Source organism: Mastigoproctus giganteus, chromosome 4 (assembly GCF_048544385.1).
Source record: "Mastigoproctus giganteus isolate SK-2022 chromosome 4, ASM4854438v1, whole genome shotgun sequence".
Taxonomy (NCBI): Eukaryota; Metazoa; Arthropoda; class Arachnida; order Uropygi; family Thelyphonidae; genus Mastigoproctus; species Mastigoproctus giganteus.
Window position 1 is genome coordinate 21,437,367 of NC_143578.1, and position 17,074 is coordinate 21,454,440.

General features: G+C 32.9%; 1 protein-coding gene across 2 annotated transcripts in view; it reads left to right on the top strand.

Annotated features, from left to right (window-relative positions):
• The window catches only part of gig (TSC complex subunit tuberin), a 613,633-nt gene that overhangs the window by 321,024 nt on the left and 275,535 nt on the right, over positions 1 to 17,074 (top strand). For both annotated transcript variants that reach the window (XM_090372592.1, XM_090372593.1), the window contains exons 20-21: positions 3,422 to 3,560; positions 3,665 to 3,787. In XM_090372592.1, coding sequence (XP_090228718.1) covers positions 3,422 to 3,560; positions 3,665 to 3,787 — 262 coding nt within the window. The remainder of the gene's footprint in view (positions 1 to 3,421; positions 3,561 to 3,664; positions 3,788 to 17,074) is intronic.

A 17,074-nucleotide genomic window follows, 5' to 3' on the forward strand; every position in this document is an offset into this window, starting at 1 on the left:
TTCCTTCATGATGCACCAAATTTGAAATAAATTTTGAAAAAAAATGTGGAAGTGGAAGTAAATAAAAGTATCTAATATATTATATTTTAAAATTTTTTTTAAAACTTTTTATACATATATTTTTTAATTTTGTGTGCTTAACAGTCCTGTAAAAGTGATTTTGTCTAATTTTTTTATTTTAAATTTTCAACAGAATTAATTTTTTGAACATAAAAGGTATAGAAACACTTTTTAAAAATATTTAGTTTTTTAATATTAATATTGAATATTAAATTAATATTCAAATATTATTAATATTTGAATATTAATATTATTAATGGGTATTAATATTAATATTAATATCCATTAATAATATCAATATTAATATCCATTAATAATATTAATATCCATTAATATTAATTAATATCAATATTAATGTTAATATTTTTAATAATATTAATATTAATATCCATTAATAATATTAATATCCATTAATATTAATTAATATCAATATTAATGTTAATATTTTTAATAATATTAATATTAATATCAATTAATATTAATTAATATCAATATTAATGTTAATATTTTTAATATTAATTAATATTGATATTCATTAATATTAGTATTTTTAATATTCAAAAATAATATCGAATTATTTTTGAATATTAAAAAATAAAAGTTACATGCAATAATTATTGCAATCCATTAAGAAAAGATGAAATTATTTTATTTATTATTATTACAGTAAATGCCGGTTATAGTGATCACGTTTGAAAATTGAATTTTGCTTCTAATAAACGGTGATTCTAATAAGCGAAAATCGTTTAATTTATCCACGGGCTATAAAAATAAAGATAAAAAGCATGAAATTAAGCTTTATTACTAAACATTTATTCCCAATTAAATGATACGTGAAAATCAGAAGAATGTTATCTACAGGTTAGCAAAATAAAAACTACAAAGTCTATTTATAGATTTTTCAATATTGTATAACAGTCTATATTCACAATCACTTGCACCAGTTTATTACAACGCTCTCCAGTTTTGTAACTGGAATTCTTTTGGGATCATCTTCATTTTTCTCCTCCTTGGCAAAATTATCAGTAACAGACTGTAATTTCTTCATCTGTTAATGCTGTAGTAACTTGTAGATCACCATTTATGTCCACCCAATCATTAAACTCCTGTTTGCCAATGCTTCAGTCGTTTCAGCATAATCAGTATCATGACTTAATTTAACATCATGAATAATTAATCCACATTTTTTGAAACAGTTGTTAATGTAGGTTTCGGAAACTTCATTCCAAACACTCAAATTCACTCTTTCTGTTCACTGACTTTTTTTTTTGGGCAGGTAGTAAAATTTAAATCACAGTAAAAAATAAAGATAAGCTTCAATCAATAACAAAGCACACGGCATGCACAAATTGAATTTAACATGACACACACAACTTTTTATGGGGTAAAAGTTTACAAAGTTTGGATATGGGAATGAAGAGCAGATTCTGAAATTTTATTTATGATTTTTATACGATTGATGATTACAATGAAGGGGAAACATATTTCGCCACAATAACATAAAAACACACAGAATTCCAGCTATCAGTATTATTGCAATAAGATCGATTTTACTACCCATTTATAATTGATTGTACAAACAAAAAAGCCCAATAGACTGAAAACTGCAAATTGTTTTTATTGTTTTATGGTTGTGACCTCCAGAAATGTGCTTTTGAAAAATATCACAGAGGCATTTAAAATTGATTCTTATAACCGAAGATGTGATTTTAATAAACGATGAAAGTGTAGTGCATTTTATTGTTTTGAATCAGTTCTTTGAAATTTGATTCTATAAAGTGACTGACACTAACTGGTGCTTACTTATTTTTAATGGTCCCTAGGCATAACCCATATCGATATATGTATATTATGTCTGTATGTGTGTGTGTGTGTGTTCATGGGCCAATTTTCAGTGTGCGTTGAAAACCTGAATAATGTATGATGAAAAGCCCTGCTTCCTCTTTCTGAGCTCAGCTAACTACAGCCTCAATTGAAGAGTACTTTAGAAATTCCTCCTGCCATTGAAAGGACTCAAACCCAGACCTATCCAAACTCGTGACAAGTTGAAACCGCTATATTGTGAAACCACTATTGAATTAAGGATGGAATACATTTGAACAGAGGAGCATTTCTGATTTCTGCGATGCCACTGAAGATTCAGTAAGGTTCAGGAAAACAGCTAATTGGAGGAATTGTGAATAAATACCTCCATTTATTCATAAGGGATGCAAAATACATTTCCATGATGTTCTTAAGTTTGCACCAGCCAGAAAAAACTTATGTAAAGTTGAATTTACAGAAGTCGAGTATTACATAAGTCCGGGAGTGCCTGTATAAAAACCTTTACTCCTGTACGTGGGAGTATCTTGTTTGGTTGTTGGTAAAAAATGTTCCATGCAGTATTTGTTTTCTTTTACATTTTTCTCCTAATTTTTTTAATTGAATATTACCAGATTTATTTTGTATATTACTTTGTAACTTCATTGTGCTTGAGTTTCTCATTTCCAAATTTTGACCAGCAGTGCAAGGGGTAACAGAACAAATTAAGAATAAAATAATATAGTTAAATGAAATTTTAAAAAGTTAATCATGTATAGAAATGCATTCTCTATTTATTTCTGCTTAGATTTTTACATTTATTTTGGCAATTCATGTATAGTTGTTTTATTGTCCGGAAACCAGCAATCTCCAAGTTCTAGGAGATTTTCATATGCTAACACTACACCAGGAAAATTTTGCGTTTACTATTTGTATCTTACCAGAATGCTCCAATAACTGATATCCCATGAAATAATGTCCTTCAGATCTGTCACGTTGTGTGACTATCATTACCTTTTTTAATGACCTGTGATGTTTATGAAGCTTGTTTCTAAACACCTCCCTTTTTTGTGTTTCCTTCCCACAAAAAAAAATGGAGGGGGAAGTCTAGGGAGTTAAATCTGACAATGTGTGTAGTCACAGAAGTTTGGAGCATGATATTTAGGTGTACATATCTGAATATTTGTTGGTTGATAGATCCAGCAACTCCTGTGATTTGGATAAATTACATGTAGTCTGAGGTATTCAAGGAGATATTAATGATTTCTAGTAAAATTATAAAATGTTCTTTGAAATAGTTAATTTTCGTAGTGTACCTATATACGTATTACTAATAATTAATTGCTGATTTATAGTGTTAGTAAAATTTTAACATATGTATTCAAGTATAATAACTCAATTCTGAGTAATTGTTCATGTGCAGACATACAAAGCACAAACACAAGTTATAAAGAAAGCTGGACTCTGATAGGTGTTGAATATAAGATTACATTTTACACAAATTCAGACTATATTGATTATAGCTTAAGTGAAGCACTTACACAGTATATAATTTTTTCAGAGAACATGGTGATAAGACTTCTTCAGGAACTTTAAGTCCTCCTGTGACATCTCCAACATCCTCTACATCACCATCTAATGTAATATCTCATTTGTGTCTGAGGCAGGCTTTTGATATGATTATTACTTGTTTAAAGCAAGTAAGTTCTCCAGAAATAACACTTTATTATTTCTATTAAATATTCTCTTATGTTAGTATCATTGTAACTTTTTGAGAATATTAAGATTTTATTTTTATTTAAAGGAAAAAGATTGGACAGTACTACAATTGGTATTGAATGAGCTACCCAAAATGCTACAAAATAAGGCACTAGTAGTATCAACTCAGTCAAGTATGAATTCTCTCTGCTCTACCCTTTGTTCAATGGTAAGTCCATTTTTAATGCTGTCTGATATGCACTTTCTTTCCATTTTGTTGTCACTTTCTTTTCACGCTGTCTGATGCACTTTCTTTTCAAAATGGTACAATAATTCATAGATTAGTAATGTTTTGCTACTTTAATGTAAAACTGTCTTATTTATTATTATTTTTTTTATGTTTTATTTTATGTTTTAGAAAAAGAACAGTTAGATATTGACAGTGACCCACAACATAAAAAAATCTGGTATATTCTGGTATAAAAGTGTGGCATATATTCTTCAACCCATGCACAGTACTATTTATTATGGGTTCTAATATCGTTTGTGTTTCAGGTTTTCATTAAAAAAAAAAAATGCTCCCTTGGTTTCTTACAAATAAGCCAGATATATTTGGTCATCCAGTGAATAATACCATTTCTCCCCCCCCTCTCTCTCTCTCTCCAAAAACAAAGTACTGTTAACCTCTCAAAAAGTCTTGATGGAGCTAATGTCTTTGTGACAGTCATGAGTATCAGAAGATGAAAAAAAAAAAAAAAAAAACACAATTACATCAAAACAAGTATATATATATCTCCTTCAATCTGTATGATTTTCTACCACCTTATAAGCATTTCAATACTATGTTCATAAATTCCTTTTATTCTGAAGAAAAAAAGATGCAAATGGTACTTTTTAATAGCTTAAAAATGTAAAGTTCTTTTTCATCAAAATAGTGTTGCACACTTCTGAATAAATGGCACTTTTATGTGCAAAGTCTGTCTGTGATAAATTGACTAATGTGGATTTTTTTTTTTTTTTTTTTTCTAAACCAGTCTTATAACCTTAAAACCAGGGTAGTTTGAATAAATTTAAATTGTAACTAGCATTACTAGAGGCATATGATGCAAGAAAGCAAGCTTATACAGCATCAGCCAAAAAAAAAAAAAATTTCTATTTCACCCATCCATTCGCTCCAAAAGTTTGTCCAATTCTTCCTTAAATTTATTTAAGGATGTGGACAAACTTCAGACAAATTTTAAGAGGGTCAGACAGGTGATGTGGAAAGTGTTTGTTTGGCTGATGATGTACAGACTTGTTTTCTTGCATCATTTCATGTTACTAATGCTAATATCTTCCTGGGTTGAAGACCTGACTCTGGTGTAGAATATTCTTTAGCACTACCTCAGTGCTTAATATTATGATAAAAGCACCCATTATTCATTCCCTTCTCAATAATAAACCAGTTTAAAAGTTGTACTTCAAAATTTATGAGCATGCAGGCAAAGTACCAAGGTAACCAAACAACCACTAAAGCTATATACCAGTAACAAATGTGCTACCACTTTCCAAGTTTTGACAGCCATTGCAAAGTGGCAATGAATGATGGAGTGGGGCAAGTGGAGTTCCTGGGAAATTTCTTTATGTGTACAGCAGTATTATCTTCAAGTGTGGCTATTAGCAGGTCATCATCAAGCAGTGCAAGAAACACTTTGCACTACTTCTATTGTAATGAGCAGCAGCCTAGAGAGCAAGTTGCTGGGGATTTCAAGGGCTGCTGCGAGTCATCATGGAACAAGTAAATACATGGGCTGTGTTAAGGTAACTAAGAGCAAGAACAGGTGCATGTATACTTGTATGTACACCAATGCTAGAAGTATAATAAATAAATTTTATGAATTTGAAGTGTTGATCAAATTGATCTAGTTTGTCTACTGCTTAGTTTTGAGAGGGGTTATTTGGTTGTATGGTTGATTGTAGTTAAGAAGCTTAAACTTATTTTTAATTTGGGTTAGGACTCAATTCTTAAAGATATGTATATGGCTGTTTTCAATATGAATTTTTTTTTTTTTTTTTGCAGTTAATGTTATCTGTGGCTTATTAAAAGGTTTTTTTGTAGAGTATATGATTATGGTATGTCTGTGACCTGTACATAGTTTCCAAAAATGCCCATTTTCATTATGTCTATATCATGAAAAAACTGTTCCTAAGGCCAACAGATACTTGAATTTCAGTCTTGAATCTAAAAATCTGTAGACCCTTACCCTTTTGGCAGAGTTAAATTTCTCAAGATTTCCAAATTCGCTTCTTTTAAGCAGCAGTGTTCCACAGTTTTGAATTTTTTTTTGTCACAATAGGTTATATCATCCTCTAGATCACAAATGTCAGATTTGGGATGTGATGCCCTTGAGGATTTCAAGAGCTGCAGGGAGTCATCATGGAACAAGTAAATACATGGGCTGTATTTGGGTAACTAAGAGTAATAACAGGTGCATGTTAGGGCTTGCATAAAACCGAGAAATTTCGAAACCGAGTTTAACCGAAGTTTACTCTTAAAACTGGTTTTAAAACCGATTTTCTCTGGCTTAGGGAAAATAATTAAAAGCTTATAACACAGGTATTTATTTTATCTTGGGTAGATTGTACAAATCGTAATCAAATATTTTAAACAAAATCTATCACCTCTTATAGTAAAAAAATAAAAAAATTGAAATGCTCCAAAAAAGTAACCAGCTTGAGATTATACAAAATTACAAATTGTATTCAAATCCTTTGAATACAATTTGGAAAACTATCTTCTCGTATAGTAAACAAAAAAATTATAAGCCCTATAATAATAATAATAATAAATAAATAAAAATAATGTGAAAAAAAACAGCTTGGGAAAATTAATTTACTATTTATTGCTCAACTTTTTTCTGAAAATTATCCTTTAAAAAACACAGTATATTAAGCATTTTTCCTGATAGACTTACCTTATTTTTGTGTTAAAGAGACCAGAGATCGAAAACACCCTCTCAGATTGGACATTTGTTGGTTTAATGGTCAGCTCTATAAACTCTCTCCAGCTTTTCACTTCTACTGCTAGTTGCCTCCAAAAGTTTAAATTCTTTGCTGATTTCCAATTCACTCGGATATTTTGAAGGCCCTTCAGTTAATCTCTTTATTACACTATCATACTCTCGCATGAGTGTATCTCCAACATCAGAATTGGACGAGTCTTTGTTTTCTTCTAAAAGAACAGTTCGTTTATTTTCAGTTTCTTCATTCAATGCTAAGACTCCTTCGGAATGTTTTGCAAATAATCTCTGATAAATCAATCTCTTCAGCATGTTTTTCAAAGCTTGCTTACTTGGAAAATCAAAAGTTCTTGAACCTGAATCTTCTTTCCTAAACTTTTTGGGGTTGTGTAGATAGCTCAGCAAAGCCACAGTTTGGCAATTTCGTCTTGCATTGTAACGCTGCAAAAGGCTTTGGTGAAACTTTAAAGCAAATGGGTTTTCTGTTGTATCAAGCTTAGCAAGCAGAAATTCTATTGAAGACTCTGCTTTAAGTAAGTCTGTATCTTCTGAGGTTATAGCCTTCAGAATCATTTCAACTGGTCGCAAAGTTTCAAGTAGTGATTCAAGTGTTTTCCAGTCATCGTCAGACACAGCTTCAGTTGACAGTACTGCACATAGAGCATATAGAATGCAATTTTTCAATTTCAAAAATCTCTCAATCATATAGAATGTGCTATCCCATCTAGTCTTGCAATCTAATATAAGTTTATATTCTTTCCCATTAAATTTTGCTTTAACAAAATTTTGTAATATGTCATTTTTGGTAGGCGATTTTCGAAAAAGTTTGCAAATTTTTCTGACTTTGTTAATAGTTTGTGCAATATTGGCCATTGGATTGAAGAAATAAATGAGCTCATTGGTAAAGTCGGTTTGATAAAGCATGCCCTGCTGTCTTCAACTTCTTCATCATCACTACTTTCTTCATTATTTTCATTTCCTTCATTGTGTTTGGGATACTCAGAGACTGGCACCATAATTGATTGCTTTTTCATACAGTACATCTTTTTTTTTTTTTTTTATGAAACCCCCAAACACGAAAGGTATCAAAACCTATAGTAATTAGTACCGTGCATGGGTTGAAGGAGCAGTATGGGAGGGGGGATGCCGGAAACTTTGCTCTAGAGACTAAACATGGGTTTCACCACTTCAAGCCTCCAATAAGCAAAGTGGTGGTATTTCACCGGTTGATGAAAGTCATCTACCACATCTATAACTAACAGATGTATACAATGGGCTATACATTGTTGATGATTAGGCGTAATTTTCTTGCTAAACTTAATCATCATTGCTGCTCCATCGGTGGTGCAGGCAACAATATCCTCATCCAAGTTCAAACCAAATTCCTTCAAGTGTCCATTCACAATTTGCTCAGTTCTTCTGCTATCAAGTGAACCATTAATCTCAATAAGACCTAATGACCAATGATTGTCTTTTGAATGCACATTTATATTCATATACCTTTTATTTTGTATAGACGTATATTCGTCTAAAGTCAATGAATACCGTGCACCCAAAACCAACGAATTTTTGAAATGCTGAATGAGTTCTTCTTTAGTTTTATAATAATTCAGAACCATATTTTTAATTCCATTCACTGAGGCTGGTGGTAATTTGTCGTATTTATTTCTCTGAAGATGAAGGCTTGATTGTATAAACTCACTCTTGGCAATTGAATTAACAGAAAATCCATCTAAAGCAGCTAATTTTGAAATCTCTTCTTCCATAGATTTTTTAACGATAAAGTTTTCTAATGTTCTTACCATTTGTACGGGAGGTTCACTGTTATCTTATTTAATGTCAATCTGATGCATTTTCTTTAAATGCAACATCAAAGATGATGTAGATCCTCCAGACGACTTCATTATCTTCTGACATTTCGAACATTGTGCTTCATCTTTGCTTTTTCGAGCAAAATAATTGCATACATTTAAGAGTAATAAATATTAATTAGTAGGAATTTATATCACCGACAATTTTAAATAAAAATATTGAAGATAACAAAGGCACAATGCTATGCGTCACTCCCGCAAGCACTGAATGAAGAGTCTAAACGAGGCAAGTTTCAAAATTTTCACAAAAGAAATTTTTTATTTATTTACTCGCAATTTTTTCCCCAATTAAATCTATTGTATTTTCAAAATTACATAAAGGCTAAATTTGGTGAAGCTGCTTTTTGGAGAACATTTGATCGCAAATTTAATAGGAATAAAGAAGAAAAAAACTTTCTATGATTGAAATTTGATGCAATATTCAGCGAATCTGTTTCTAGTGGGTAACCATCAATAAGGCGCATTCCACAACTCACTCAGTCATAAATGAGTACACCTGCATCGAGCCATGATACAGGTGGGAAGATAAAAGGTACCCCTCCTAGATTTGGGCCACTAGCCCATGAGATTCGTACCTAAACATAAAACAAAATAAAAAAAATAATAAAAAACATGTTTAAAACAAATCAGTTGAACGATCCAGACAAACGAACAAACGAAAGAAAATGTGCGTAACAAAAAACTATATTCGAGGGCTAACTAAAAAAAATTCGAATCCGGTTTTAGAAGCTCGGTTTCGGTTTTAACAACTCAATATGAAAACCGGATTTAACCGGTTTATAAAACCGGTTTGCAAGCCCTAGTGCATGTATACTTGCATGTACACCAATACTAGAAGTATAGTAAATAAATTTTATGATCAAGTACTGTCCAATTGTTTTTCTTGAGGAAAAAGATTGGACAGTACTTGATGGCTTAGAATCGAGAACAACCAGTGCACATGATACCAGTTCTGTATTGGGTTTGCAGCTAAAGTAATGTTGTTGTTTTTGGAGTACACAATGCTTGCTTGCTCTTCATGTTATAACTTGCTGCATTTATGGAACAAGTGTGGCAGTCATTAATGTGATCCCAAGGTTCCTTCCACACCAAGGAAACGGGAAATGTCACGGCTTTCTTTTTACCACATTTCCACAATTGTAAGCCCACCACACACATATATAGCACACTTTATGTGGTGGTGGGCAACTTTTACCCTGATCACTAATTTAATTCCAAAATATGTGGTAAACACATTTTTCACAGATATGTCCTGCCTTTGTTTTGCCACAACCTAGTTCCCACAAATATAACAAAATACATCATGTTTGAAGCCGACACTTGTTAGAAAATCACATTAGATGCAGATACAAATTAGCATGAATGTGGAAGAAACACTTTGCAAGTTTATATAGCTACCTGACTTGCGGGTTTCAATGTGTGTAAACACATCTGAGCATGTATATGCCTATCAGTCACAAAGTAGTACACATGTTAGGTAAAATTAGTGTGGATTTTTAGAATTATCACACATGGTAAGATTTTAGAAGTAAGCACACATGGAAACATTAAACTCCACGGAGACTAGTACAATTGCTTGTGTTGCCCTTTGATTCAGCACCTCCATAGCCAGGTGGGCAGGAGCAGCAGTGCGTAGTACACGCTTCTTGATTAGACTGGGGTTCGAGCCCGTGACCACCAAATACGGAGCATGCGGAAAGGTCAGGGAATGACCACCGCATATCCACAGAGCAATATGGCCTTAGTTGCTAATGCTCCTAAAAACCAAACAACAACAACAGGCCTTTGTGAATAGGAGAAACATTTGCACACCTCCAATCTATAGGAACCTCCCCTGAATTTGAAAGATGCTGATAATTTTATTTCTTTGTTTACCTTTTTTGTTGCTTTTTTAATAGACGTGCATAGATGCCATCAGCCTTGGTGCTGTATTTATTCTTAGATTTAGTAATTTCTATTCTACTTTCCTCTCAGTTCTAACAAAATTATTTAGCTCTCAGTTGTAACTTGGTATACTTTTAATGCTCCCCACTCTAAGAACTTCTTATGTGTGAATTTTGATGCAAAATATGTATTTATTTTTTTAGAACCAGATCATCAATAATTGTGCCATTTGTATCTAATAGGCCTATGCTGTTCATCCCTTTCCTTCTAGTGTTAGGCACCTCCGTAGCCAGGTGGGAAGGAGCAGCAGTGCGTAGCACATGCTTCTTGATTAGACCGGGGTTCGAGCCCGTCACCACCAAATATGGAGGATGCGGAAAGGTCAGGGAATGACCACCGCATATCCCGGAGCAATATGGCCTTAGTTGCTAATGCTCCTAAAAAAAACTAAATAACAAAATAACAAATAACCTTCTAGTGTTAACATAAGTAAAGAATTTTTTGCTGCTTTTCTTTGCATTCTTAGCCAAGGACTTCTCATAATCTTCCTTATATGTTGCCTGCCAATTTATAATCATCCTACACATTTTTTTTATCTGTTTCTAGTCTTATCAGTTCCTTGATCTTTGGTTCTTGAAGCTTGTCACAGACACTCTCTGAGGTATGACAGACTACAGCTTGTTCAGAACTGTCATTCAGGTCATGAAGTTATATGTCCATGTTACCATGCAAAGTGTTCTTCCCAGATTAAAATTTATAAATTATGCAGGTATATCATTAAAGGTATATGAGGTATATTATTAAACTATAAATGATATCTCTGATTTTTAAATTAAATTTAAAATTTTCACCTGGGAAGAACACTTCACAGGTGACAAGGACAGATAACTTCATGACTGATTCAGTTATTGAGGGTATAATGGCTATAACTTTCACTGGGTAGTGGTTTGATTATTAACAATTTTTCATCAGAATCAATAGCATACTGTGAAGTGGCTTGTATATATATATATGCACGGTTGTTATACCATTGGCTATTATATGTCTTATAGTTGAAGAAATGCCACCCATATTACTATAATTATGCTCATTTTTATTCTTATTTTATTGTTATATTTTTATTTTATTCATGTTTTCAAGTTTTCTTGGCTTGCACTCTTATCGATTACCAACATTAAAATATTGGTAAACTTAATTGGTAAATTTAATGACTTAATTCTGATTCATGATAAATGAGGATTAATTAAGTCATAAATTATGTTAATTTTCATGAAATTTCACTACTATCAAGAAAGCGTAGGTGGCACAATTACAAACATGGCAGTAACTTCCAAACACATGTTTGACCATTTTTTATTGGAAGGTGAAATGGTAAGCATGTCTACTGGGTTCCTTTGTAAATATCTATTCTTTATTTAAAGTAAGTTACTATCTGTTGGACCAAATTGCCAGATTTTATAGCAAAATTAGCCTTCCCTAATGTTTATTAAAATACTTAAAAAAATTTTTATAACATTATCTATAATGCTACCCCATTATAAGCTACTTTTTGAGCTTTTGTGGTTAGGCTTATGTAAAGCTGGAATGAGGTTCATAGAAACAGATAGTAATTCCACTAATTACTTTTTTATTTTTGCATTGATAGGGGTTAGTCCCTGTTAAAGTACCTATGAATGTGTAAAGATGGTAATTAGTTTTATGTATTTATGTGTATATATTTGTGTGTGTGTGTATATATATATATAATATAATGTAAAAGTTAGGCAAAAGTAATAAGTAGTTTATTTTATATTATTTTACGTTGCATTTCGCTCTACATTTTTGCCGTACTACTGGCTGATGTTTTTATTTTATTTTAAATATCAGATTTATTTTATTTATCAGATATATATATATATATATATATATATATATATATATATAACCATAGAAATAAATTGAAATAGGAATTAAAAATAAAAATAATGCCAGCAGTATGGCAAGATAAGAGCGAAAATAACCAAAATTAAACATGACAATAAACCAACAGGGAGGGAAGAGAGGGATAACAAGAGAAAAAATATTGCAGCAGAAACTCTAAAATAATTTAGAACATCTAAATGTAAGGATAATAAAATAATAATTGATTAAATTTCGAAAGCCAATTAGATGGAAATTTAACGACGCCCCTCTGACGGGCACCAGGTCCAAATTTATGTGAAATATCACTAACAGAGATGTAAACCACTACAATAAAATAAAACAAAAATAGACTGACCATTATGCCTCATCTCAACAGAGGACCACAAAGCCAATAATGGTCAGGGAATCGCTGCATTTCGATCGCTAGACAAATCGCTGCAAAGGCGAGTCGATCGAAAGATCAGTCCACCACAGATCGAACCGCAAATGCAGAGGACTTGAATAGCGGTGGTCCTGATGCAGCTAAAATTAAAAAATAAAACAGATACGAGCACTCCAATGTAAAGCCATGCTACTGACAAAAGTAATCTTAACCAGATTATATAGACGAGTAATGAACTATGCATGGCAGCACAGGTGCAGTGTTAGCAATTCGCCCACTATTGTCATGTGATATAATTATACCTATATTTGAATAACGTTTAAAATAGCCGGAAACTGAATCTTTCATAATAAAAATAAAATAAAAAAGGACAGCAAACATTAGAAACAGCAAAAGTCATATTTCTTTACGTGATGCTTGAAATTTAACCATAGAAATAAATTAAAATAGGAATTAAAAATAAAAATAATGCCAGCAGTATGGCAAGATAAGAGCGAAAATAACCAAAATTAAACATAACGATAAACCAACAGGGAGGGAAGATTTTATTGTAGCGGTTTACATCTCTGTTAGTGATATTTCACATAAATTTGGACCTGGTGCCCGTCATAGGGGGTGCTGTTAAATTTCTATCTAATTGGCTTTCGAAATTTAATCAATTATTATTTTATTATCCTTACATTTAGATGTTCTAAATTATTTTAGAGTTTCTGCTATTTTTTCTCTTCTTACCCCTCTCTTCCCTCTCTGTTGGTTTATCGTTATGTTTAATTTTGGTTATTTTCGCTCTTATCTTGCCATACTGCTGGCATTATTTTTAATTCCTATTTTAATTTATTTCTATGGTTATATTTCAAGCATCATGTAGAGGAATATGCTTTTTGCTGTCTCTGATGTTTGCTGTACTTTTTATTTTATTTTTATTATGAAAGATTCAATTTCTAGCTATTTTAAACGTTATTCAAATATATGTATAATTATATATACACAGGGTGTCTCAGAAATACACGGCATAACTTCAGGAATGAGTTCCTCATATGTAGACGATAAAAATAATTTATATCAACATAGTTCCGGAAATGCTTGGTTCCCGAGTTATTAACCGGAATGTTTTATCTCCTGCAGGTGATCCTTCATCACAAGATACTGACAGAATCTGGTGGTTTTTCCATTCCGACCATGTACTCAAATCAGGAGCAATCGGATATGCACTTTATGTACAGTTCGGCAGACAGCAATGCTTTGGAGGCTCGTTGTTTGTACCACGAAAGGTTCCCAGAACAAATATGTCCAGACAGGAAAACGTTTGAAGGTATCCATCGCCACCTTTGTGAACGTGGGACCTTTACACCTCATGCTGCCGACAGAGGACGACCAAGATCTATGACTCCTGAAGTAGAGAAGGAGATTTTGGATGTTGTTCATGCCACTCCTGGAATCAGCACACACAGAATAGCAATGCAATTGGCTGTTCAATGTTCGACTATTTGGAGAGAGTTGCGAGAACACCAACTGTATCCTTACCATCTGCAACGGGTACAGGCCTTGTCACAAGCAGATTACCCTGCACGAGTAATGTTCTGCCAGTGGTTCTTGCAGCAGTATGGTACAACTCCTCACTTTCCTGCTTTAGTATTCCTGCCTTGATATTCACAGATGAAGCACAGTTCACACGAGACAGAATCTAAAACTTTCACAATCAGCATGTATGGGCTGAGAAAAACCCACATGCAATTCTTCCATCGCATCACCAACAGCGGTTCAGCCTCAACATCTGGGGGGGGGGGGGTGTTTTTGGTGATAAGTTATTTGGGCCCCATGTACTTCCAAACAAACTCACAGGGCAGGGGTACAGAAACTTTCTGGAAAACAAGTCTGATTTCTTGGACAGCACGCCACTGATTATTCATCAACAAGCACACTTCATGCACAACGGCGCTCCCACACATTTCAGCCATCTAGCCCGCAATTACCTGAATCGAAGGTTTCCTGGTCAGTGAATAGGTAGAGGTGGACCAACTGCTTGGCTTCCACGCTCACTGATTTAACCCACTAGATTTCTTCTTGTGGGGCCATTTAAAGTCATTGGTGTATTTGACTCCGGTAGCTGATGTGGAAAGTCCACAATCGAATTGTGGCAGGTTGTGAGACAATATGAAACATGCCATGAATTTGGCGTCGTCTTCACGAGTCCATGAGACGTTGATGTGAGTCCTGTATTCAGGCAGAAGGTGGACATTTTGAACAATTACTATAAGGTGATGTGAACAGTTAAGTGTCATAGACAGACTTTCAAAACTTGGAAACCAAGCATTTCTATAACTATGTTAATTTAAAATATTTTTATTGTCTACATATGAGGAACTAATTCCTGAAGTTATGACGTGTATTTTTGAGACACCATGTATATATATATTACTCAATATGGGTATATATGTATATAAATTTTTGGCTTATTTAATATGCATAGAGTCGTGTAATTACTTATCACTTTCCAACACAATACAGTTGAATCTCGTTAATACAAAGTTCGAGGTACCTAAATTTTCACGTAATAATGAGGTTGTAATAACTCCCCAAAATGAATTTAAATTAATAAAATAAAAAATAATAAAAACATAAGCCTTGTCTAACAATACAGTAATAGGAATAACATATTTTTTAAAGATTTTATTTTATTTGTAAGATAAACTAAGAGAAAAGCAATTAGCATTAGCATTAGTAGAGGCATTTGATGCAAGAAAGCAAGCTTATGCAGCATCAGCCAAAAAAAAAAAAAAAAAAAAAAAAAACCACTTCCACTTCACCCCTCCGTTCGTTCAAAATACCTGTCCAGCTGAGCCTTAAACTTATTTAGGCTATCAACCTCCACCACAAGGGATGGAAGTCTGTTCCACCAACCAACCACCCGCTGGCTAAAGGCAAATTTCCGCACGTCTATCCTACATCTGTCTTTCCTCAATTTGAATTTATGCCCTCTCAGGTGCCCTCTCAATTAATGGAAATGAAAATATTGTACAGTATATATTTTGATATATACAATATTTTAGTATCACAGTAAAAAAAATTACAATCTTAATATAAAAGGAGACATACAGACCATTAACTTTTTAATAAATTAATCTAATTTAAAGAAAGAAAGAATCCAATGTTGTTTGCACAGTTTTTGTCCTATTTGCATTTTTAATTGCAGCACAGACATTATCAAATGCAATAATTGTTTTTTTTTGATCAATGTTACTGCAGGCCAACAATGCATCTTGGGCATCTTTTTTAGGTGGCAGTATGTGTGCTTCAATTTCGCTGTCACTGATAACAAAAACATTGTTTTGCTTGGTGCTCAGCAGCTCTTCTGGCATTGGCGTTGCTGTGGTAGCAACTTCATCATCCACCCTTCACAGACTTTAAATTTTCCAAAAAAATCCATATTCTCTTTTAAATTCCTCCATTCTTCAATGTTGCTGTCAAATTATTTTGCTGGACCATGTTTTTTGATGGTATTCTCTCCAACGCCACTCTTTCTGAAGATTAATTATTACACTTAATGCAACACCATCCCAAGCAATAAATAGATTGCAGATAGCATCCAAGACATTCCAGTTTTGTTGCAAATTGTTCCCTCCTATGTTGTGGATCAAGTACCTTACCAGGCAGACTCTATATGTTCTCTTGAGATTACAATGATGCCTTGATCCAGTGGCTACATAAAACTGGTAGTATTGGGAGGTAAAAACAACAGCCAATGTCTCAGCCAAATGTGTTGTACAATGATCTAGAATCATCAAAATGTTCCTTTTTCTGAAGCATTCTTCTGTCCACTTTTGTTAACCAAGACTGAAAAATTTTGACCGTAAGCCAAGCACTCCTATTGGCCTCATAATCTCAGGGAAGTTGGTTAACTTCTTTGAAACATCTTGGCTTGGAAAACTTACCAATCACAAGTGGGCTTAGTTTTGTACTGCCATCTGAATTGCAGCATAACAGAACAGTGAGTCTTTGTTTACTTAATTTTTCACCATGACAAGACGCTTCTTGAACAGCAAATGTTTTGTTTGGCAGAAAATTATAAAATAAACCTGTTTCATCAAGATTAAAAATATCCTTTGCATCATGTTTTTCAAGAATGGACCGTACAGAACACAACCAGTCTCTAGTCTTTTCTTTGTTGACTAATCCAGACTTGCCATAAACATTTTGCAAAACAAGTTATTCCTATCTTTAAATCTTTGGAGACAGCCATTTTTGCATTTGAAGTCACTAATTTCACGTTGCTGAGCTAGATAATTTGCCTTTTCTTGCAAAATCAACCTAATATTGGCAAATTAAATGCATGCATTTGTTAGTACCACTCAAAAAAGTTTTTGTTTCAAGCTCTTCGTCTTTTGCACCACAAATCCATTTCCTGTTTTTTATCGCTGCTCCAGTATCACACTTCTTCAAGTTTTTTTTTTTTTTTTTGGTTTTTCAGTATTGTAGAT